Genomic DNA, 24,548 nt, shown 5'->3' with positions numbered 1-24,548 from the left:
AACTAACTAACTAACTAACTAACTAGCTAGCTACCTTGTGATCTCACATATTTTTCTTAAAAAAAAATATTTTTTGATCCCTTTTACTCATTTCAAAACACTGTGAGTAGCATGACGTATAGTATTTTTAATTTTTTAGCTGGCGACTTGTTGTTTGTTGCATTTATTTAAAATCAAATAAACCGGCAAAAAAATAAAAGCCACCAAAATCAAACAAATGTGTAAATTTTATTTTAAAAACTGCAAAATTATTTGCACCAGGAAGTTGTCAACATAGATTTATTTTACCAAACACAGAAATTAACATTTTATATAAAACTTTAAAAAACATTTTGCAGAGAGAAAAAAATTAAGGGCTTTTTTAAAATTACTTTTATAGTTTATGAAAGTATGTATTACGTTAACATTTTAAACATTAAAAATAAATGTCACTACCAATGCTAAAACATCTCTTAACACTTGTCTCACATGACTTTTTACTGTCACACTTAAAATCACAACATTAAAGCCACAAAAAGAAAAATATATATTTTTGTTAAAAATTTCCAGTTGTGAGTGAGAATAAAGCCGCCAACACATTTCACGCATTTAATTGTTGCCATTGCTGGCTTAACTAATTGCTGCAAACACATATTGTCAACAACTCGAAATAAAAATCTAAAGCGACATGAATTAAAAATTGTATAAAATTTTCATTGGAATTTTTTTTAAAACAAAAGTCTTTTTGTTTTCTCATTTTCATTTAATTTCGGTCATTAAACTTTTAGTTAATAATTTCATATAAATAATTTGGCTTTAAAGCGCAAGCTTAACAGTTTTTCGCGTTATTTACAACCGTTAACTTCAAACCGGAAAAAAGAATTGTGTTATTTAATCGAAATTGTGATTTTGTTATTAACAACATGCATATCCTTTATAGGATGTTTCTTAGATCTTGGAAATCGGATGTTGCTTTTGTTTATATAGCGATTTTTGTGTTCAGTGTGGTGGCTTCAAAAGTGGAAAATAGTTCTTGGAAGGATTTTCTATTTGGCTCTAAATGGAAAATGCCATCAGCGCCGCCTTCAGCTCGTGATAGTAGATGTAGGTGAAGATTTCGGGAAATGAAAATAATTTTGTTTAAAAAATTACATAATAAAACTTATAAAATGAATGAAACGGAAATATATTACGAAAATAAACTAATTTTATTATGCAATGAAATATTATGTGCTGTAAAAATTTAAACTTTTCTTTAAAAAAAAATAAATTTTTGGAAATCTAAAAAAATTATTTACCAATCGGATAACAACAAAAACCTACATACGCGGGTACAGCGCAAATTTTCCTCAATATACACACTTTTTGTTTTAATCGGACAGATGTTTTCGCATTATGTAAAAGACAGATATCTGAGAATGCTGATACATAGGATTTGTATCGTTTTTCGGGGCATTGTAATGTACGTGCGATTTCAATGTTCACAACTCCTTATGGCTTCGTTATGCAAGTCAATGTTCCTATACCTATATTCGAATCGTCTCCTTTTCGCTCTCTGAACTTCACAAGGTTTCACAATAGGATACAAATTATTATTACGAAAAGGCTCACTAATTGCTAGTTCTCCAATTTCGAAGACTTAACTGACCCGACTGATAAAGCTAACTCTTTAGTTGAATTATGTACAAGTAATTCTTGCTTCCCAAAAGCAATCAACCACTGCCGGAGTTATAAAGAGTATCAGTAACTATGTCAAATTTCTAAAATAGTTTTAGCGGATATCAACATCTAGACCTGATGCCATATCGACATTGGTCTTGAAGCAAAGCTAATCGACACTACTTCGTCCTTTAGCTAATATTTTCAGTATTTTATATCATGTTGGGAAATTCACAGCATGCTGGAAGAGTGCTAATGAAATGCCAATCCCTAAAAATGGAGAATGCTAATTGCTTAACGTGAACAACTGCCTTGATGGCCTTATTTCATGGTGGTCTTTTTCATCCACTTGGTAGACTTGAGAACGGTCTACCAAGCGCCCCATAATCCTTCTATGAAGAACTCAGGTGGCAATTTTTTTACATGGCTGTGCCGGTCCATGCAAAAGCACTTTACTGAAGTGCTCGAGCTATCGAATCTCTTGCCATTGTAGCCCCGTTGCGAAAGGCAGCATGGGATCAATCTCAATGCAAACCCCGACAAGGAAAAAACAATCACTGGTCTAAAGTCAATACAACAAGGGGAGACAACCCTAACATCTGGTGAAATCAATCTTCCGGTATACCGGATGTTATGAAAGATGTAGGAATGTAGGAATTTTAAAAGTCGAATTTCCAAGTCGAGTAGAAGACCTCAACCATAAGTCGCGTAGCATGAAACAATATGGATCCTGTTGAGATGGCAACAGCACTGAGAATTTCTCTGAAGTAAAAGGTCTACTAAATAAGTACTAGTCTCCTATCGGACAGATAAGTCTTTACCGATCGTTCACCAACTTACATTAGTTCCATTCTCAGACCATAAAGAACGATCTACAGAATGACAGGCAACTACCAATTGCCAACCTGAAAATTTCCCAACCTATACTGGCGCCCTACTACGCGAAGAGTAAGAGATACTCAACAGGTTCAGGAATTCAGCATAAGATGCTCTGTCAAATCACCCAGTGACATCTGTTGAGATGGCAACAGCACCGAAGCCATAGAATATATCAGTCTTTAAACCAACAATCTCTCCCCGCGAATTTGGGTTAAAACCACAGCCACTACGTGGATCCCGAAGGAACCTCAACCAACTGACCAGCCAGGACAAGTCCTGCGTAATGCCAGATTATATGGTGGTCTAGTTCGACCGTATGTCAAACCATTCCAAGGAAAGGCCGGGGATACATTTGATCATCACCAGTTTATAGTCCCGGCTAGAGGTATTGGTACCACCTCTTTTCCTCGGGATATTGCAATGGAGATTTCTGCAATGTAACATGCCCCCCGGGGGACTAAAAAGGAAGAATATAATAACCCTGAAAATTATCGCCCAATTACAATCTGTTCCATCTTATTAGGTATTTAGAAGCCATCAATTTATTTAATTATCGCCATCGTGGCTATAGTAGAGGTCGCTCCATTTCCTACTTTTCGGAAAAATTATTTCATTTCATTCACCATTTTGACAAAAGTAAAGTGTGGCGATCGGTGGAGTGTGGTAATGTGGACTTATATTATTTATTTATTTCGAACATTCTCAGAGATCAAACTATACGAGTTGTTATAGATGGGATCTCATTAAACAAGTGTAAGATTATTCAGGGGGAAGGCTCAGTTTTTTTTTTCCTAAACGACTTTCTATGTAATACAAGTGCAATTTCTGGAAAACTAGAGACGCTACGGCCAAAAGAATGAACATCTGTGATCACTGTTATTTCCCAACAAAATTCCATTTGTATAGAAAACATAAAAGTTTGTTTTCTGGTGAACTTAGATGCGCTACTGTCAAAAGGATGAAAATCTGTGATCAATTGTTTTTATAAGAGAAAACAATATCAATTTTTATAAGAGAAAACAAGATCTGGTGAAAATATTAAGAACGAAGTAGTTAGTCAAGAGCTTACACTTTGTTTAGATATTTTGAGTGAAAACATAGAAGAGCCAAAATAAATTTGAGGTGTTAGAGCACCAGAATGACAATTTGCGATCGGTTTCTTCGACGAGTGAAAATTTTAAAAGCCTTTATTTTGGAAAGTAAAGACGCTGAAGGAAAAGAACAAAGACCTTTTATTGCATTTTATGTCGATCTAAAAGTTATAGAAATATTTTTTAGAAACTATTTCAAATATTTTATTTAAATCATATATCAACTACTGTAAATATAATGCCTAGTTTTCTTTCTAAGTTCTTCCCCTATTCAACATAGTTCCCATTGGACCGGCTCAATGTACAGCACCGTCTGGTGAGGTGGGAAATTGTTTACCCAATAAAGATTGTGCAATACGAGGAGGTATACCGGCTGGTCAGTGTGGCGGTGGTTATGGAATATGTTGTGTTTGTAAGTCTTTTTAAAACCGAAGACCAATTACAGTTAACATATAAAATTCTTATAGTTTTACAAACATGTGGTGGCATGATAAGAGAAAATAACACCTATTTTGTAAATCCTAATCATCCGGATACTTATGATGGTACCGGTAGTTGTCAAGTAACAGTACACAAAGTACATCCAGATATTTGTCAATTTAGGTAAATTATTTATTATTTTCGTTCATTATATTCCCGAAATCATTTATATATTTATTATCTAGATTGGATTTAGAAATGTTTTCTATAGCCCCTCCGGAAGCAGCTAATCATTTGTGCAATCAAGATCAATTACTCATATCTGGCAGCAGTCCAGTACCCAACATATGTGGCACCTCTTCGGGAGATCATAGTAGGTTTTATTAAATATATTAAATAAAAAATCTTTTAACTAATTAAAATTTCTCCTCTTGTAGTGTATATCGATGCTGGCTTGGGTCAAAGTAATCCAATTGTTATATCGGTTATAACCAGTAATACATTTCCCTCGCATTTGGCGTATACGAGTCTCACAAATACATTGCGGCAGTATAAGTCGTGCCGATCAAGGCTGCCTACAGTATTATACCGGCATAAGTGGTCGTGTACGTAGTTTCAATTTTAATACCGTTTCGGGTAGACAATTATCAAATCAAGATTATAGTATTTGTATACGTACGGAAAGGAATTTCTGTGGTATACAATATAATGCCTGCCCAGATTTGGGTAAGTGCGAATTTAATATTGTGTGAAAAATGTTGAATCGTTTTAAAAATACTTTTTTCCAGAAAACAATCGTTCGAGATCATTTACAATATCGGGTAATACTAACAATCCGGTGGGTACAATGGTTGGCGGAGGTACTCAAGTTACACAAAATACTTGCATACAAGATTGGCTCTTGATTGGTTGTATGCGTTCGGCAGATCGTATACCACCAGTTGAGCGCTTGTGAGGATCGTGTTTGCGGCGGTACGTTTAGTGCAGAAGTTGGAATGGTTCAGAAAACAGTACAAAGTAAGTAACAAAAATAACTCTTTGCAGCACTGCAAAAGCATCATATGTAAAGATAATAAAAATATCACTAGCAGTAGATTTTTAAACAATGCTTCAGATCAGCAAATAGTGAAATTCTGTGATCATTCGTATTTCCCACCAAAAGCCAATTTTTACAAGAGAAACTTAAAATCGGTTATAGTTCCTAATAACGCTCCAATTGACTAAAGTGAAAATCTGTGACCTCGTATTTCCCACCAAAACCAATTTTTATATCAAAAACTAAAATCGGCTGTAGTTCCTTAATAACGCTCCAATTGACTAAATAGTGAAAATCTGTGATCACTCATATTTCCCACCAAAAATCAATTTTTATATAAAATTAAAATCGGCTGTAGATCCTTAAATAACGCTCCAATTGACTAAATAGTGAAAATCTGTGATCACTCATATTTCCCACCAAAAATCAATTTTTATATGAAGAAACCTAAAATCGGCTGTAGTCCTTAAAAACGCTCCAATTGACTAAATAGTGAAAATCTGTGATCACTCATATTTCCCACCAAAAATCTATTTTTATAGAGAAACTAAAATCGGCTGTAGTTCCTTAAATAACGCTCCATTGACTAAATAGTGAAAATCTGTGATCACTCATATTTCCCACCAAAAATCTATTTTTATAAGAGAAACTAAAATCGGCTGTAGTTCCTTAAATAACGCTCCAATTGACTAAATAGTGAAAATCTGTGATCACTCATATTTCCCACCAAAAATCAATTTTTATATGAGAAACCTAAAAATCGGCTGTAGTTCCTTAAATAACGCTCCAATTGACTAAATAGTGAAAATCTGTGATCACTCATATTTCCCACCAAAAAACAATTTTTATAAGAGAAACCTAAAACCTGTAGTTCTTTAAATAACGCTTCAATTGACTCATATTTCCCACCAAAAGTCTATTTTATACGAGAAATCTAAAATTGGCTGTAAATCCTTAAATAATGCTCCAATTGACTAAATAATGAAAATCTGTGATCACTCATATTTCGCATATTTCTATTTTTAGAGAAACCTAAAATCGGCTGTAGTTCTTTAAATAACGCTCCAATTGACTAAATAGTGAAAATCTGTGATCACTCATATTTCCCACCAAAAATCAATTTTTATATGAGAGACCTAAAATCGGCTGTAGTTTCTTAAATAACGCTCCAATTGACTAAATAGTGAAAATCTATGATCACTCATATTTCTCACCAAAAATCTATTTTTATATGAGAAACCTAAAATCGGCTGTAGTTCCTTAAATAACGCTCCAATTGACTAAATAGTGAAAATCTGTGATCACCCATATTTCCCACCAAAAATCAATTTTTATATGAGAAACCTCAAATCGGCTGTAGTTCCTTAAATAACGCTCCAATTGACTAAATAGTGAAAATCTGTGATCACTCATATTTCCCACCAAAAAACAATTTTTATAAGAGAAACCTAAAACCTGTAGTTCTTTAAATAACGCTCCAATTGACTCATATTTCCCACCAAAAGTCTATTTTTATACGAGAAATCTAAAATTGGCTGTAAATCCTTAAATAATGCTCCAATTGACTAAATAATGAAAATCTGTGATCACTCATATTTCGCATATTTCTATTTTTATAAGAGAAACCTAAAATCGGCTGTAGTTCCTTAAATAACGCTCCAATTGACTAAATAGTGAAAATCTGTGATCACTCATATTTCCCACCAAAAATCAATTTTTATATGAGAAACCTAAAATCGGCTGTAGATCCTTAAATAATGCTCCAATTGACTAAATAGTGAAAATCTGTGATCACTCATATTTCCCACCAAAAATCAATTTTTATATGAGAAACCTAAAATCGGCTGTAGTTCTTTAAATAATGCTCCAATTGACTAAATAGTGAAAATCTGTGATCACTCATATTTCCCACCAAAAATCTATTTTTATAAGAGAAACCTAAAATCGGCTGTAGTTCCTTAAATAACGCTCCAATTGACTAAATAGTGAAAATCTGTGATCACTCATATTTCCCACCAAAAATCTATTTTTATAAGAGAAACCTAAAATCGGCTGTAGTTCTTAAATAATGCTCCAATTGACTAAATAGTGAAAATCTGTGATCACTCATATTTCCCACCAAAAATCAATTTTTATATGAGAAACCTAAAATCGGCTGTAGTTCCTTAAATAACGCTCCAATTGACTAAATAGTGAAAATCTGTGTTCACTCATATTTTCCACCAAAAATCAATTTTTATATGAGAAACCTAAAATCGGCTGTAGTTTCTTAAATAACGCTCCAATTGACTAAATAGTGAAAATCTGTGATCACTCATATTTCTCACCAAAAATCTATTTTTATATGAGAAACCTAAAATCGGCTGTAGTTCCTTAAATGACTCTCCGATTGACTAAATAATGAAAATCTGTGATCACTCATATTTCCCACCAAAAATCTGTTTTTATAAGAGAAATCTAAAATCGGCTGTAGTTCCTTAAATGACGCTCCGATTGACTAAATAGTGAAAATCTGTGATCACTCATATTTCCCACCAAAAATCAATTTTTATATGAGAAACTTAAAATCGGCTGTAGTTTCTTAAATAAAGCTCCAATTGACTAAATAGTGAAAATCTGTGATCACTCATATTTCCCACCAAAAATCTATTTTTATAAGAGAAACCTAAAATCGGCTGTAGTTCCTTAAGTAATGCTCCAATTGACTAAATAGTGAAAATCTGTGATCACTCATATTTCCCACCAAAAATCAATTTTTATATGAGAAACCTAAAATCGGCTGTATTTCTTAAATAGCGCTCCGATTGACTAAATAGTGAAAATCTGTGATCACTCATATTTCCCACCAAAAATCTATTTTTATAAGAGAAACCTAAAATCGGCTGTAGTTCCTTAAGTAATGCTCCAATTGACTAAATAGTGAAAATCTGTGATCACTCATATTTCCCACCAAAAATCAATTTTTATATGAGAAACCTAAAATCGGCTGTAGTTCCTTAAATAACGCTCCAATTGACTAAATAGTGAAAATCTGTGATCACTCATATTTCCCACCAAAAATCAATTTTTATATGAGAAACCTAAAATCGGCTGTAGTTTCCTTAAATAACGCTCCAATTGACTAAATAGTGAAAATCTGTGATCACTCATATTTCCCACCAAAAATCTATTTTTATAAGAGAAACCTAAAATCGGCTGTAGTTCCTTAAGTAACTGCTCCAATTGACTAAATAGTGAAAATCTGTGATCACTCATATTTCCCACCAAAAATCAATTTTTATATGAGAAACCTAAAATCGGCTGTAGTTCCTTAAATAACGCTCCAATTGACTAAATAGTGAAAATCTGTGATCACTCATATTTCCCACCAAAAATCAATTTTTATATGAGAAACCTAAAATCGGCTGTAGTTCCTTAAATAACGCTCCAATTGACTAAATAGTGAAAATCTGTGATCACTCATATTTCCCACCAAAAATCAATTTTTATATGAGAAACCTAAAATCGGCTGTAGTTCCTTAAATAACGCTCCAATTGACTAAATAGTGAAAATCTGTGATCACTCATATTTCCCACCAAAAATCTATTTTTATAAGAGAAACCTAAAATCGGCTGTAGTTCCTTAAATAACGCTCCAATTGACTAAATAGTGAAAATCTGTGATCACTCATATTTCCCACCAAAAATCAATTTTTATATGAGAAACCTAAAATCGGCTGTAGTTCCTTAAATAACGCTCCAATTGACTAAATAGTGAAAATCTGTGATCACTCATATTTCCCACCAAAAATCAATTTTTATATGAGAAACCTAAAATCGGCTGTAGTTCCTTAAATAACTGCTCCAATTGACTAAATAGTGAAAATCTGTGATCACTCATATTTCCCACCAAAAATCAATTTTTATATGAGAAACCTAAAATCGGCTGTAGTTCCTTAAATAACGCTCCAATTGACTAAATAGTGAAAATCTGTGATCACTCATATTTCCCACCAAAAATCTATTTTTATATGAGAAACCTAAAATCGGCTGTAGTTCCTTAAATAACGCTCCAATTGACTAAATAGTGAAAATCTGTGATCACTCATATTTCCCACCAAAAATCAATTTTTATATGAGAAACCTAAAATCGGCTGTAGTTCCTTAAATAACGCTCCAATTGACTAAATAGTGAAAATCTGTGATCACTCATATTTCCCACCAAAAATCAATTTTTATATGAGAAACCTAAAATCGGCTGTAGATCCTTAAATAACGCTCCAATTGACTAAATAGTGAAAATCTGTGATCACTCATATTTCCCACCAAAAATCAATTTTTATATGAGAAACCTAAAATCGGCTGTAGATTCCTTAAATAACGCTCCAATTGACTAAATAGTGAAAATCTGTGATCACTCATATTTCCCACCAAAAATCTATTTTTATATGAGAAACCTAAAATCGGCTGTAGTTCCTTAAATAACGCTCCAATTGACTAAATAGTGAAAATCTGTGATCACTCATATTTCCCACCAAAAATCAATTTTTATATGAGAAACCTAAAATCGGCTGTAGTTCCTTAAATAACGCTCCAATTGACTAAATAGTGAAAATCTGTGATCACTCATATTTCCCACCAAAAATCAATTTTTATATGAGAAACCTAAAATCGGCTGTAGTTCTTAAATAACGCTCCAATTGACTAAATAGTGAAAATCTGTGATCACTCATATTTCCCACCAAAAATCATTTTTATAAGAGAAACCTAAAATCGGCTGTAGTTCCTTAAATAACGCTCCAATTGACTAAATAGTGAAAATCTGTGATCACTCATATTTCCCACCAAAAATCTATTTTTATAAGAGAAACCTAAAATCGGCTGTAGTTCCTTAAATAACGCTCCAATTGACTAAATAGTGAAAATCTGTGATCACTCATATTTCCCACCAAAAATCAATTTTTATATGAGAAACCTAAAATCGGCTGTAGTTCCTTAAATAACGCTCCAATTGACTAAATAGTGAAAATCTGTGATCACTCATATTTCCCACCAAAAATCAATTTTTATATGAGAAACCTAAAATCGGCTGTAGTTCCTTAAATAACGCTCCAATTGACTAAATAGTGAAAATCTGTGATCACTCATATTTCCCACCAAAAATCAATTTTTATATGAGAAACCTAAAATCGGCTGTAGTTCCTTAAATAACGCTCCAATTGACTAAATAGTGAAAATCTGTGATCACTCATATTTCCACCAAAAATCATTTTTATAAGAGAAATCTAAAATCGGCTGTAGTTCCTTAAATAACGCTCCAATTGACTAAATAGTGAAAATCTGTGATCACTCATATTTCCCACCAAAAATCAATTTTTATATGAGAAACCTAAAATCGGCTGTAGTTCCTTAAATAACGCTCCAATTGACTAAATAGTGAAAATCTGTGATCACTCATATTTCCCACCAAAAATCAATTTTTATAATGAGAAACCTAAAATCGGCTGTAGTTCCTTAAATAACGCTCCAATTGACTAAATAGTGAAAATCTGTGATCACTCATATTTCCCACCAAAATCAATTTTTATATGAGAAACCTAAAATCGGCTGTAGTTCCTTAAATAACGCTCCAATTGACTAAATAGTGAAAATCTGTGATCACTCATATTTCCCACCAAAAATCTATTTTTATAAGAGAAACCTAAAATCGGCTGTAGTTCCTTAAATAACGCTCCAATTGACTAAATAGTGAAAATCTGTGATCACTCATATTTCCCACCAAAAATCAATTTTTATATGAGAAACCTAAAATCGGCTGTAGTTCCTTAAATAACGCTCCAATTGACTAAATAGTGAAAATCTGTGATCACTCATATTTCCCACCAAAAATCAATTTTTATATGAGAAACCTAAAATCGGCTGTAGTTCCTTAAATAACGCTCCAATTGACTAAATAGTGAAAATCTGTGATCACTCATATTTCCCACCAAAAATCTATTTTTATAAGAGAAACCTAAAATCGGCTGTAGTTCCTTAAATAACGCTCCAATTGACTAAATAGTGAAAATCTGTGATCACTCATATTTCCCACCAAAAATCAATTTTTATATGAGAAACCTAAAATCGGCTGTAGTTCCTTAAATAACGCTCCAATTGACTAAATAGTGAAAATCTGTGATCACTCATATTTCCCACCAAAAATCAATTTTTATATGAGAAACCTAAAATCGGCTGTAGATTCCTTAAATAACGCTCCAATTGACTAAATAGTGAAAATCTGTGATCACTCATATTTCCCACCAAAAATCAATTTTTATATGAGAAACCTAAAATCGGCTGTAGATCCTTAAATAACGCTCCAATTGACTAAATAGTGAAAATCTGTGATCACTCATATTTCCCACCAAAAATCAATTTTTATATGAGAAACCTAAAATCGGCTGTAGTTTCTTAAATAACGCTCCAATTGACTAAATAGTGAAAATCTGTGATCACTCATATTTCCCACCAAAAATCAATTTTTATATGAGAAACCTAAAATCGGCTGTAGTTCCTTAAATAACGCTCCAATTGACTAAATAGTGAAAATCTGTGATCACTCATATTTCCCACCAAAAATCAATTTTTATATGAGAAACCTAAAATCGGCTGTAGATCCTTAAATAACGCTCCAATTGACTAAATAGTGAAAATCTGTGATCACTCATATTTCCCACCAAAAATCTATTTTATATGAGAAACCTAAAATCGGCTGTAGTTCCTTAAATAACGCTCCAATTGACTAAATAGTGAAAATCTGTGATCACTCATATTTCCCACCAAAAATCAATTTTTATATGAGAAACCTAAAATCGGCTGTAGTTCCTTAAATAACGCTCCAATTGACTAAATAGTGAAAATCTGTGATCACTCATATTTCCCACCAAAAATCAATTTTTATATGAGAAACCTAAAATCGGCTGTAGTTCCTTAAATAACGCTCCAATTGACTAAATAGTGAAAATCTGTGATCACTCATATTTCCCACCAAAAATCAATTTTTATATGAGAAACCTAAAATCGGCTGTAGATCCTTAAATAACGCTCCAATTGACTAAATAGTGAAAATCTGTGATCACTCATATTTCCCACCAAAAATCTAATTTTTATAAGAGAAACCTAAAATCGGCTGTAGTTCCTTAAATAACGCTCCAATTGACTAAATAGTGAAAATCTGTGATCACTCATATTTCCCACCAAAAATCAATTTTTATATGAGAAACCTAAAATCGGCTGTAGTTCCTTAAATAACGCTCCAATTGACTAAATAGTGAAAATCTGTGATCACTCATATTTCCCACCAAAAATCAATTTTTATAATGAGAAACCTAAAATCGGCTGTAGTTCCTTAAATAACGCTCCAATTGACTAAATAGTGAAAATCTGTGATCACTCATATTTCCCACCAAAAATCAATTTTTATATGAGAAACCTAAAATCGGCTGTAGTTCCTTAAATAACGCTCCAATTGACTAAATAGTGAAAATCTGTGATCACTCATATTTCCCACCAAAAATCAATTTTTATAAGAGAAACCTAAAATCGGCTGTAGTTCCTTAAATAACGCTCCAATTGACTAAATAGTGAAAATCTGTGATCACTCATATTTCCCACCAAAAATCAATTTTTATATGAGAAACCTAAAATCGGCTGTAGTTCCTTAAATAACGCTCCAATTGACTAAATAGTGAAAATCTGTGATCACTCATATTTCCCACCAAAAATCAATTTTTATATGAGAAACCTAAAATCGGCTGTAGTTCCTTAAATAACGCTCCAATTGACTAAATAGTGAAAATCTGTGATCACTCATATTTCCCACCAAAAATCAATTTTTATATGAGAAACCTAAAATCGGCTGTAGATCCTTAAATAACGCTCCAATTGACTAAATAGTGAAAATCTGTGATCACTCATATTTCCCACCAAAAATCTAATTTTTATATGAGAAACCTAAAATCGGCTGTAGTTCCTTAAATAACGCTCCAATTGACTAATAGTGAAAATCTGTGATCACTCATATTTCCCACCAAAAATCAATTTTTATATGAGAAACCTAAAATCGGCTGTAGTTCCTTAAATAACGCTCCAATTGACTAAATAGTGAAAATCTGTGATCACTCATATTTCCCACCAAAAATCAATTTTTATAAGAGAAACCTAAAATCGGCTGTAGTTCCTTAAATAACGCTCCAATTGACTAAATAGTGAAAATCTGTGATCACTCATATTTCCCACCAAAAATCTAATTTTTATATGAGAAACTTAAAATCGGCTGTAGTTTCTTAAATAACGCTCCAATTGAGAAAATAGTGAAAATCTGTCACAGCTTTAGTTGATTCGCATAATATTTATTCTCCCTAGCACATGACATTACGTCCTCTTGTCGTTTGAATAATGAATTGTGGGAGGATTTATGTATGTAAATAAATATAATTTATGAATTTAATTATATTTGACATACTTGCTGAATTAACTATTCCTTTATTATTAATTGGTTGTGTATTAACTAATTGATTATTTTAACCATAAACATTAATTTAAATTAGTTTGTCTTCAATTTTATTTATGTTAATAATTTTAAATTTTATTATTTCTATTGTGTATATATTGCTCTTTATATATTTTAATAGATTTTAATTTGCATTTTCAATTACATATATACTTTTTTATGTTATTATTCTTTTATTTAATTAATTTTTAAATTTAACACCTTTTCTTTTTATTTATCAACAACAATCGACTGCACTTACTTTTACACATCACTAGTGATAAAAAAAAACACACACCACTAAATAAACAAATAAACTTTGCCAGTTTCTTTTCTCATATTTTCGACCAAACTTTACACAAATATTTCTCTTTTATTTGCTCACTTTCATAAATATTTTTACATACTCACAAACTACACACTTTTGTTAAGAGTTTTATGCACTTTTACTTCAAAAAATAATAATTTTTAACAAAGAAATTAATTAATTTGCAACCGCGTACCACAAACACAGGCGCCACTTAATAAGGATAAAAGAAAACTGATGTAAATAATCAAAAATATTAGTTTGTTATTGTAGGCAGTGTTGCATTTTTGGGGCTTAAATTATTTAATATTAAATGGTCAGTGTCTTGGCTAAGTGTCATGTGATAGCAAAGGCCCGTTAATTGTAGAAATGCCCATTTAAGTTTGTTTCTGTTGCTTGTCGCAAAGGGCTATTGTTTAATAGTGGGGTTTTATTTTTTATAAAGAACTAAATAAATATTTTTTGTTGTTAGAATTAGCAGAGGCAGCCCTCAATTTTTTAGAACTGCAACAAAATAAGGCATTATTTTTCGATTATTGGAAAGTTCTAAAAAGTAAAAATTCTAAACAATTTTAAAGAATATTTTGAATTCCAATAATATCAGCACTAACCAGAACTAGAACTGAACAAGGGGTGAATTAGAACTAAAAAAGAATTTAACTGAACCAGAACTGAAGTAAAACTGAACTAGACTTGAAATAGAGCTGAACTTGAACTGAAATAGAACTAAACAAGAACTGAACAGAACTAGAATAAAACTAGAACTGAACTTAATTAGTTAATGAACTAATTTATCACAGCCTATTTTAGTCTATTAGCTGGTCTATCATCCAATTGAGAAAATTGTGAAAACTGGGATCACTCATAGTTTCCACCAAAAGAAAAATTATATGAAAAATCATCGATCGTCATTACTTAAATAACGTTCCAATTAACTAAGTAGTGAAATCTGTGATCACTCTTATTTCCCACCAATCTAAAATTGACTGTAGATTCTTTAAAAACACTCCAATTGAGAAAAAAGTGAAAATTTGTGATCACCAAAAGTCAATTTCTATATGAAAAATCTAAAATTTAATTTAAAACTGAATTCTGAAGCCGACATCCTAAGGGCTCAAGAGGAATAATTAAGGGCTCAATGACAGCACTGTAGAGAGCTAATTTAACATTTCGAACTAGAAATGATTACATACATACATACTTGCAAAAATTTAATTTGATTCACACCTGACATTACGCCCTTTAAATATAACGTAGTCTAATCCTACGTTATATATCTTTTGAATATTAAAATGTGGGCGATGTATGTAAATAAATAAGTATGTTAATTTATGAATTTAATTACATATATTTGACATACATACCTGCTGAATTAATTATTCCTTTATTATTAATTTGATGTGTATTAACTAATTGATTACTTTAACTTTAATCAATGATTTAAATTAGTTTGTATTTAATTTTATTTATGTATACATATCTATTGATATACATACATAGGTACACATTTACATTTTATTAGTATTTATATTGCGCATTTTAAATCTGTATTTACTTAAAAGATTTTTAATTTGCATTTAAATGATTTTCTATTACATACTTTTTTATATACACTTTTTATTTCACTTTTGAATTTTTTATTTCCATTCATAATTTAACATCTTTTCTTTTTATTTATCAACAGCTATCGCCTGCACTTACTTTTACACATCACTAGTGATAAACAAAAAACACACACCACTAATAACAAAATGAAAATTTGCCAATTTCTTTTCTTACATTTTCGACTAAACTTTACACAAATATTTCTCCTTTATTTTCTCACTTTCCATAAATATTTTTACATACTCACAAACTACACACTTTTATTAATAGTTTTATGCACTTTTATTAAAAAATAATACTTTTTAATAAAGAAATTAATTAATTTGCAACAGCGTATTGCAAACACAAGCTCCGCTTATTAAGGATAGAAGAAAACTGAAGTAAATAATAAGTTTCTTATTGTAGGCAGTGTTGCATTTTTGGGGCTTAAATTATTTAATACTAAATGGTAAGTGTCTTCGCTAATCTACATATGATATTAAAGGCATTTTAATGGGAGAAATGCCCATTTAAGTAGTTTTCGGTTGCTGGAAAATGAAAAATTATTTGAATATCTGCAAAAGGGTTATTGTTAAATGGTGGTGTTTTATTTTTTTATAATGAACTAAATATTTTTTGTTGTTAGAATTAGCAGAGACAAGCCTCAATTTTTTTCAGAACTGCAATAAATGGGGCATTATTTTTCGATTATTGGAAAGTTCTAAAAGTAAAAATTGTAGGCAATTGTGTGGGTCAACGAATATGTATTTTGAATTTTAATATGTAATCACATCACTTACCAGAACTAGAACTCATCTAGAACTATGTACAACTAAACTAAAACAGAACTAGAACTGAACTAGAACTGAACTAGACTGAACTAGAACTGAACTAGAACTGAACTAGAACTGAACTACTAACTGAACTAGAACTGAACTAAAACTGAACTAGAACTGAACTAGAAACTGAACTAGAACTGAAACTAGAACTGAACTAGAACTTGAACTAGAACTTAACTAGAACTGAACTAGAACTGAACTAGAACTGAACTAGAAACTGAACTAGAACTGAACTAGAACTAGAACTGAACTAGAACTGAACTAGAACTGAACTAGAACTAAACTAGAACTAACTAGAACTGAACTAGAACTGAACTAGAACTGAACTAGAACTGAACTAGAACTGAACTAGAAACTGAACTAGAACTGAACTAGAACTGAACTAGAACTGAAACTAGAACTGAAACTAGAACTGAACTAGAACTGAACTAGAACTGAACTAGAACTGAACTAGAACTGAACTAGAACTGAACTAGAACTGAACTAGAACTGAACTAGAACTGAACTAGAACTGAACTAGAACTGAACTAGAACTGAACTAGAAACTGAACTAGAACTGAACTAGAACTGAACTAGAACTGAACTAGAACTGAACTAGAACTGAACTAGAACTGAACTAGAACTGAACTAGAACTGAACTAGAACTGAACTAGAACTGAACTAGAACTGAACTAGAACTGAACTAGAACTGAACTAGAACTGAACTAGAACTGAACTAGAACTGAACTAGAACTGAACTAGAACTGAACTAGAACTGAACTAGAACTGAACTAGAACTGAACTAGAACTGAACTAGAACTGAACTAGAACTGAACTAGAACTGAACTAGAACTGAACTAGAACTGAACTAGAACTGAACTTAAACTTGACTATAACTATGTAAAAATATAGAATAATAAATTCCCCATCCTGAATTATTATTATGTATTTTTATTTTTATTAAAAACTATTATAAAATTATATTCTTTGAAATTTTAAATATTTACAGCCAGTGTACGACCCTTTCGTTTATACTTCCATACCGATGGTATTGAGGCACCCACCGATATCGATAATCGTGGCTTTGTTTGGATTATGTTCAACAACCCTGTACAAATGGTTTCTAAAACCTTTAAAACTTTTTTTTATCTAAATTAAACTTTTATTAAATACTTTTATTTTTAATAATTTTTATATTTATTTAAATAATTATAAGTTTTCGTTAAATTATTGAAATTATTTTTTGACATAGTTTCTATAAAGTAGTAAATAGTTTTTGTTTAAATTAATTTAATATACAGTATAATTGAAAATAAATTATAATTTTTTTATATTATTATAAATATAATTAAGCTTTTTACTTTAAATTTTTTTGTAATATTTTTGGTTTAAAAAAAAGAAGAAAATAAAAAATTTATTAAAAAAAATTAAATAAAAACTCAACAAAACAAATTAATTTGTATATATTTATAAATATATTAGCTTAATATTTTTAATTTTTAACAAAATTACTTATGAATTAGAATACTTAAATGAAATTATTGAATTTTAATAAAAAAAAAAATGAAAACAAAACATAAAAATTTAAAATAATAAAATCTCATTAGGAATAATTCTTTAAAACTAAAACTATTCTTTTGTTTTTCATAATTTATACATTTTGAAATCTTTTTTTTTCGATTTCTTAATCGTTGTTTTAAAAGTTTTACATTTTTATCGTATTTTTTCTAGTTTATTTTCAAACTGGTTATTGTTTTTTCATCTTTTCAATTCCTGTATCCACCTTTTGTTTATAGTTTTGAAACCATTTATATAAATCCTTTTTTGCTTGAGATCGTCTTTAAATTGTGGTTGGCTTATTTTTTTCCAACTTTGATTTTCAAAATTTTTCCGTATTCAGTCTGCTGTTGATTTTAGCATCAGTTGTTTTAATAAATATTTAGCAAAATCTTTAAAAATCAGTCAATTTGTTATAAAAATTCTTAATAGGTTTTTATTAAAGCTGCTACTTGTAGTTTTTCTTCTTCGGTTAAACCGTTCTTAAGAGTACGACGCACTGGAATGGAATAAAGTTGGAAATAAATAAGTTTTTTATTATAATAAGTTTTTTTTTTCAATATTTAACAGAACTGTGCAAATTGTTATAAAAATTTAAATTGTTATTATAAAATTCTTAGAGTAGAAAAGCTGTTAATTTTCTTAATTCAGTTTGTAAAAAATATTTAAGGAAAAATTTGATTACAACATGCATTTGTTAAGTCTTAAGTCCAGACAATAGTCCTGTCTATAGTCCAGACTATAGTCTTGTCTATAGTCCAGACTATAGTCTTGTCTATAGTCCAGACTATAGTCTTGTCTATAGTCCAGACTATAGTCTTGTCTATAGTCCAGACTATAGTCTTCTCTATAGTCCAGACTATAGTCTTGTCTATAGTCCAGACTATAGTCTTGTCTATAGTCCAGACTATAGTCCAGACTATAGTCTTGTCTATAGTCCAGGACTATAGTCAGACTATAGTCTTCTATAGTCCAGACTATAGTCTTGTCTATAGTCCAAGACTATAGTCTTGTCTATAGTCCAGACTATAGTCTTGTCTATAGTCCAGACTATAGTCTTGTCTATAGTCCAGACTATAGTCTTGTCTATAGTCCAGACTTAGTCTTGTCTATAGTCCAGGACTATAGTCTTGTCTATAGTCCAGGACTATAGTCTTGTCTATATGTCCAGACTATAGTCTTGTCTATAGTCCAGACTATAGTCTTGTCTATAGTCCAGACTATATATAATTCAAACTATAGCTTGCCTATAGCCCAGACTATAGTCTTGTCTATGTCTTGTATATAGTCTAGACTATATTCTGTCTATAGTTCCGGACTGTAGTCTTGTCTATAGTCCAGACTATCGTCTTGTCTATAAGTCCAGACTATAGTATTGTCTATAGTCCAGCTATAGTCTTGTCTATAGTCCAGACTATAGTCTTGTCTATAGTCCAGACTACAATCTTGTCTATAGTCTTGTCTATAGTCTTGTATATAGTCCAGACTATATCTTGTCTATAGTCCGGACTATAGTCTTGTCTATAGTTCCGACTATAGTCTTGTCTATATTCCAGACTTTAGTCTTGTCTGTAGTACAGACTATTGTCTTGTCTGTAGTCCGACTATAGTCTTGTCTATATTCCAGACTATAGTATTGTCTATAGTCCAGACTATAGTATTGTCTATAGTTCAGACTATAGTCTTGTCTATAGTCCAGACTATAGTCCAGACTATAGTCTTGTCTATAGTCCAGACTATAGTCTTGTCTATAGTCCAGACTATAGTCTTGTCTATAGTCCAGACTATAGTCTTGTCTATAGTCCAGACTATAGTCTTGTCTATAGTCCAGACTATAGTCTTGTCTATAGTCCAGACTATAGTCTTGTCTATAGTCCAGACTATAGTCTTGTCTATAGTCCAGACTATAGTCTTGTCTATAGTCCAGACTATAGTCTTGTCTATAGTCTTGTCTATAGTCCAGACTATAGTCCAGACTATAGTCTTGTCTATAGTCTTGTCTGTAGTCCAGACTATGTTTTGTCTGTAGTCCAGACTATTGTTTTGTCTGTAGTCCAGACTATAGTCTTGTATATAGTCCAGACTATAACTATAATTCTCTATAGTCTTGTCTATAGTCCCAACTTTATTCTTGTCTATAGTCCAGACAATAGTCTAGTCTATATTCCAGACTATAGTCTTGTTCATATTCCAGACTATAGTCTTGTTTATAGTCCAGACTATAGTCTTGTCTATAGTCAGACTATAGTCTTGTTTATAGTCCAGACTATAGTCTTGTTTATAGTCCAGACTATAGTCTTGCTTATAGTAGAGCCTATAGTACAGACTATATCTAGTCTGTAGTACAGACTATTTATTGTCTTGTCTGTAGTCCAGACTATTGTCTTGTCTATAGTCCAAACTATAGTATTGTCTATTCTAGCCTTTAGTGCAGATTATAGTATAGTCTTGTGTGGTCTATAGTTTGTCTCTATATTCTGGCCTGTAGAAAAAAAAGTGGTTCGAAAATGGATCTCTCTTTAACATTTCCTAAAATTACAACAAATTACATGCAATAAATAAAAACATTTAAAAAATTTACTTCGCATTCGTTAAGAATCAAAACGGGTTTTCTTAATTTAAATTTAAATAAAATACAAAAATATATACCAAAAGCAATTAAAAACTCATGCAAAAATTTACACAAAAAACAAACAATAAATATGAAGAAAAAAAATTTTAATAAAAAAACAAAATCCACTAACCATTAAAAAACTAAAATAAAATTATATTTATGAGTAATTGACGCGAAAAAAAACATTTCTCTATTGGCAACACACTCTAAAAAAATCTATGGCGATGGAACTCTTTCAACTGTAAATCCTTCGCGGGTACGTGAACGCTTCACTTCAGTTAAATGAATTTTCCAATTGGTTTTTTTGGGGAGGTCGGGGGAACACAGTATGAGTATGATGAAAATGGTTGGTTTTTTAAGGAAATTAGTATTATGAAGTTTTGTATTAAAACATTTATGATAAAGTTAAAATTCCCCATAGAAATATTAACAAAATATTAGAAAGGAAATAGTGAATGACAAGAGAGTTCAGTTAGAATAACCAATGGATATTGAAGCCAATGTTGTGAAATGAAAAGGAAATAAAAAAAATAGAAAACAAAATTAAAAATAAATTAAAAACATTAAGGTTAAATAAATTAATACTTAAAGAAAATAAAAACACCATTAACTCAACAACAAGTTTAAAGTTTTCAAAAACTTAACCAGTTACTGAGATAATGGGCGTTATTATATCGATTAAAATTGTAGTTAAATTGACAAATAGATAAAAGTAATCACAGCAGAAAATTGATTAAGGATTAATTTAAAATTATTTCGAATTTGGAATTATCTGCTGTGATTCTTATATAAAAACACAAAAAATTACTTTTTTTTAACATGTTTTCTAGTAAATTTTGATAATTTTTATAAAAATTGGAAATATTTTTTTTTTTAATTTATTGAGTTCTAATCTTGAGAGTGTTGTGTATTGAAAAAATTAAAACCTAAAGTGTGATAAAAATAAAAAAAAATAATGAAATTATATTCGTTTAAAAAACCATCACCCAAATTAAGAAATATTTATAAAATTTATTTAAATCGTACTATAAAAAGTAAAGAAAATATAAAACTTACATGATTTTCTATCAGCATGACGAGTACGTTTACGTTCTCTGGGTGTTGTTCTAGTGCCGGGGGCTTTGGTGGCGGTTTTTACTAAAGACTCTAAGATTTCGTCATCACCATCGGTGAAATTCTCTTCGCTTTGTCGCAAAACGGGTGAACGTAAATTTTCGGCACGTCGACGTCGCCAGGTTAAAGTACCATCGGGTGTATCGGCGTTGGGTGTGCCCAAAAGGGATCTGAAGGGAAATTATAGATTAATAAAATGAATTTACATTTAAAAATTTCAGTATATATGTAGTCAAGACTATATAGTCCAGTTACTATTCGACACTATAGTCTTCTGTATAGCTCAGACTACAAACTATATAGACTACAGCCGGATCCATTGTTCAGACTATAATCTTGTCAATAGTCCATACTACTGTCTTGCTATAGTCTTCCCATAGTCCAAACCATAATCTTGTCTGTAGGCTGGACTATAGTCTTGTCTATAGTCCATACTATAGTCTTGTTTATAGTTCCGGCTGTAGTCTTGCCTATAGTCCAGACTATAGTCTTGTCAATAGTCCAGACTATAGTCTTGTCTATAGTCCAGACTATAGTCTTGTCTATAGTCCAGATTATAGTCTTGTCTATAGTCCAGACTATAGTCTTGTCTATAGTCCAGACTATAGTCTTGTCTATAGTCCAGACTATAGTCTTGTCTATAGTCCAGACTACAGTCTTGTCTATAGTCCAGACTATAGTCTTGTCTATAGTCCACACTATAGTCTTGTCTATAGTCCAGACTATAGTCTTGTCTATAGTCCAGACTATAGTCTTGTCTATAGTCCAGACTATAGTCTTGTCTATAGTCCAGACTATAGTCTTGTCTATAGTCCAGACTATAGTCTTGTCTATAGTCCAGACTATAGTCTTGTCTATAGTTCAGACTATAGTCTTGTCTATAGTCCAGACTATAGTCTTGTCTATAGTTCAGACTATAGTCTTGTCTATAGTCCAGACTATAGTCTTGTCTATAGTCCAGACTATAGACTTGTCTATAGTCCAGACTATAGTCTTGTCTATAGTCCAGACTATAGTCTTGTCTATAGTCCAGACTATAGTCTTGTCTATAGTCCAGACTATAGTCTTGTCTATAGTTCAGACTATAGTCTTGTCTATAGTCCAGACTATAGTCTTGTCTATAGTCCAGACTATAGTCTTGTCTATAGTCCAGACTATAGTCTTGTCTACAGTCCAGACTATAGTCTTGTCTATAGTCCAGACTATGGTCTTGTCTATAGGCCAGACTATAGTCTTGTCTATAGTTCAGACTATCGTCTTGTCTATAGTTCAGACTATCGTCTTGTCTATAGTTCAGACTATAGTCTTGTCTATAGTTCAGACTATAGTCTTGTCTATAGTCCAGACTATAGTGTTGTCTATAGCCCAGACTATATTTAATTCAAACTATGGTCTTGTCTATAGTCCACACTATAGTCTTGTCTATAGTCCAGACTATAGTCTTGTCTATAGTCCAGACTATAGTCTTGTCTATAGTCCAGACTATAGTCTTGTCTATAGTCTAGACTAAAGTCTTTTCTATAGTCCAGACTATAGTCTTGTCTATAGTCCAGACTACAGTCTTGTCTATAGTCCAGACTATAGTCTTGTCTATAGTCCAGAATATAGTCTTGTCTATAGTCCAGACTATAGTCTTGTCTATAGACCATACTATAGTCTTGTCTATAGTCCATACTGTAGTCTTGTCTATAGTCCAGACTACAGTCTTGTATATAGTCCAGACTATAGTCTTGTCTATTGCCCACACTATAGTCCAGTCTATCATCCTGTCAATAGCACAGACTTGTTTATAGTCCAGACTAAAGCCTTGTCTAGTACAAACTATAGTCTTGTCTGTAGTCCAAGCTACAGTCTTGTTCATAGTCTAGACAATAGCCTTATGTATAGTCGAGATTAAAGTACATACTAGTCCAAACTACAGTCTTATCTATAGTCCAGACTAAAATCTTGTCTATACATAGTATAATCTTATCTATATTATAGACTATAGTTTTATCTTAAGTCCAGACAATAGTCATATCTATAGTCAAGTCTATAGTTTTGTCTGCAGCCTAGAATATAGTCTTGGCTATAGTCTAGGCTATAGTTTTATTTAGAGTCCAGATCAGTCTTGTTTATAGTTTAGTCTATAGTCGTACCTATAGTCCACATATTAGTTTTATCTATTGCCTAGACTCTATAGCTCTATCTAAGACTAAAGTTTTGTCTATAGTCGAGTCTATATTTCAGACTATAGTCTAGTCTATTGTCCAGGCTATAGAATTATCTACAGTCCATACTATAGTCTAGTATGTAGTCCAGACTATAGTCTTGTCTATAATCCAGACCATGATTTATTGTTCTACTCACTTTAATTCAGCATCTTGTTTATCTTCTTTGGTTTTAAATTTGGCAATATCGACAATCAATTTGCCTCTAGTCTTATTTCTTTCTCTATGATTGGCTTTCTTTTCGATTTGCTGTTGAACTCTTTCCCTAGTGGTGCGATATTCTAAAGCAAATTCGGAAACAATGCGACAGAATTCATTAGGTCTTGAATCGGCCACACTATGTTGAGGCACGCCCAACCACAATAAAAATTTGCGGTATCTAGAACAAAAACAAAAGAATTACAATTTTTCGATGAGATCCCTATAAAACCCTAGCTTACCTATTCATAATTCTGCGGTGAACAACTTGTAGAATAATAATTCTCTCAGCACAATCAGCTAAAAAGTCGACCAATTTCTGTTTCAACTGAGGTGGACAATCGTGTTTAGCTATTAACTTCAAACGATCCCAAGAAGCTTTGCATTCATGTTCCAACTGGGATAGATTATGAGCCAAATCATTAAAATCAGCCTTAGAGGCTCTGGTAATGGGACCAATTTCGGAATATAAATCTGTAGTTTCATTACCGGACTCCATGACCATGTGACACATATGGTGTAGTAGTGAATGTTTATGCACGGTATCTTTAACCTCGGGAACCTAGAGTGCATG

The 24,548-nt window shown here is 31.6% G+C and overlaps 2 protein-coding genes across 2 annotated transcripts in view; one reads left to right on the top strand and one right to left on the bottom strand.

Moving 5' to 3' along the window:
• The first annotated feature begins 1,046 nt into the window (after nucleotides 1–1,046).
• Nucleotides 1,047–17,409, top strand: LOC119609750. The gene is given in 10 exon segments (XM_037964653.1): nucleotides 1,047–1,083; nucleotides 3,889–4,020; nucleotides 4,076–4,211; nucleotides 4,274–4,401; nucleotides 4,466–4,530; nucleotides 4,532–4,754; nucleotides 4,817–4,968; nucleotides 4,970–5,045; nucleotides 17,292–17,363; nucleotides 17,366–17,409. Coding segments are annotated over 10 exon segments (1,065 nt in total).
• Nucleotides 17,410–17,928: 519 nt separating this feature from the next.
• LOC119609756 (FH1/FH2 domain-containing protein 3) overlaps nucleotides 17,929–24,548 on the bottom strand; it is a 69,491-nt gene continuing 62,871 nt past the window's right edge. The window contains 4 exon segments of the mRNA XM_037964659.1: nucleotides 17,929–18,338; nucleotides 21,510–21,736; nucleotides 23,916–24,155; nucleotides 24,217–24,536. Of these exon segments, the coding sequence (XP_037820587.1) occupies nucleotides 18,265–18,338; nucleotides 21,510–21,736; nucleotides 23,916–24,155; nucleotides 24,217–24,536 (861 nt within the window). The 3' untranslated portion in view covers nucleotides 17,929–18,264.

The sequence above is a fragment of the Lucilia sericata genome, unplaced genomic scaffold (genome assembly GCF_015586225.1).
Source record: "Lucilia sericata isolate MDLA Ls3-8-SP2 unplaced genomic scaffold, ASM1558622v1 Contig001055F_arrow, whole genome shotgun sequence".
Classification (NCBI taxonomy): Eukaryota; Metazoa; Arthropoda; class Insecta; order Diptera; family Calliphoridae; genus Lucilia; species Lucilia sericata.
This window is presented reverse-complemented; position numbering and strand designations above follow the sequence as displayed.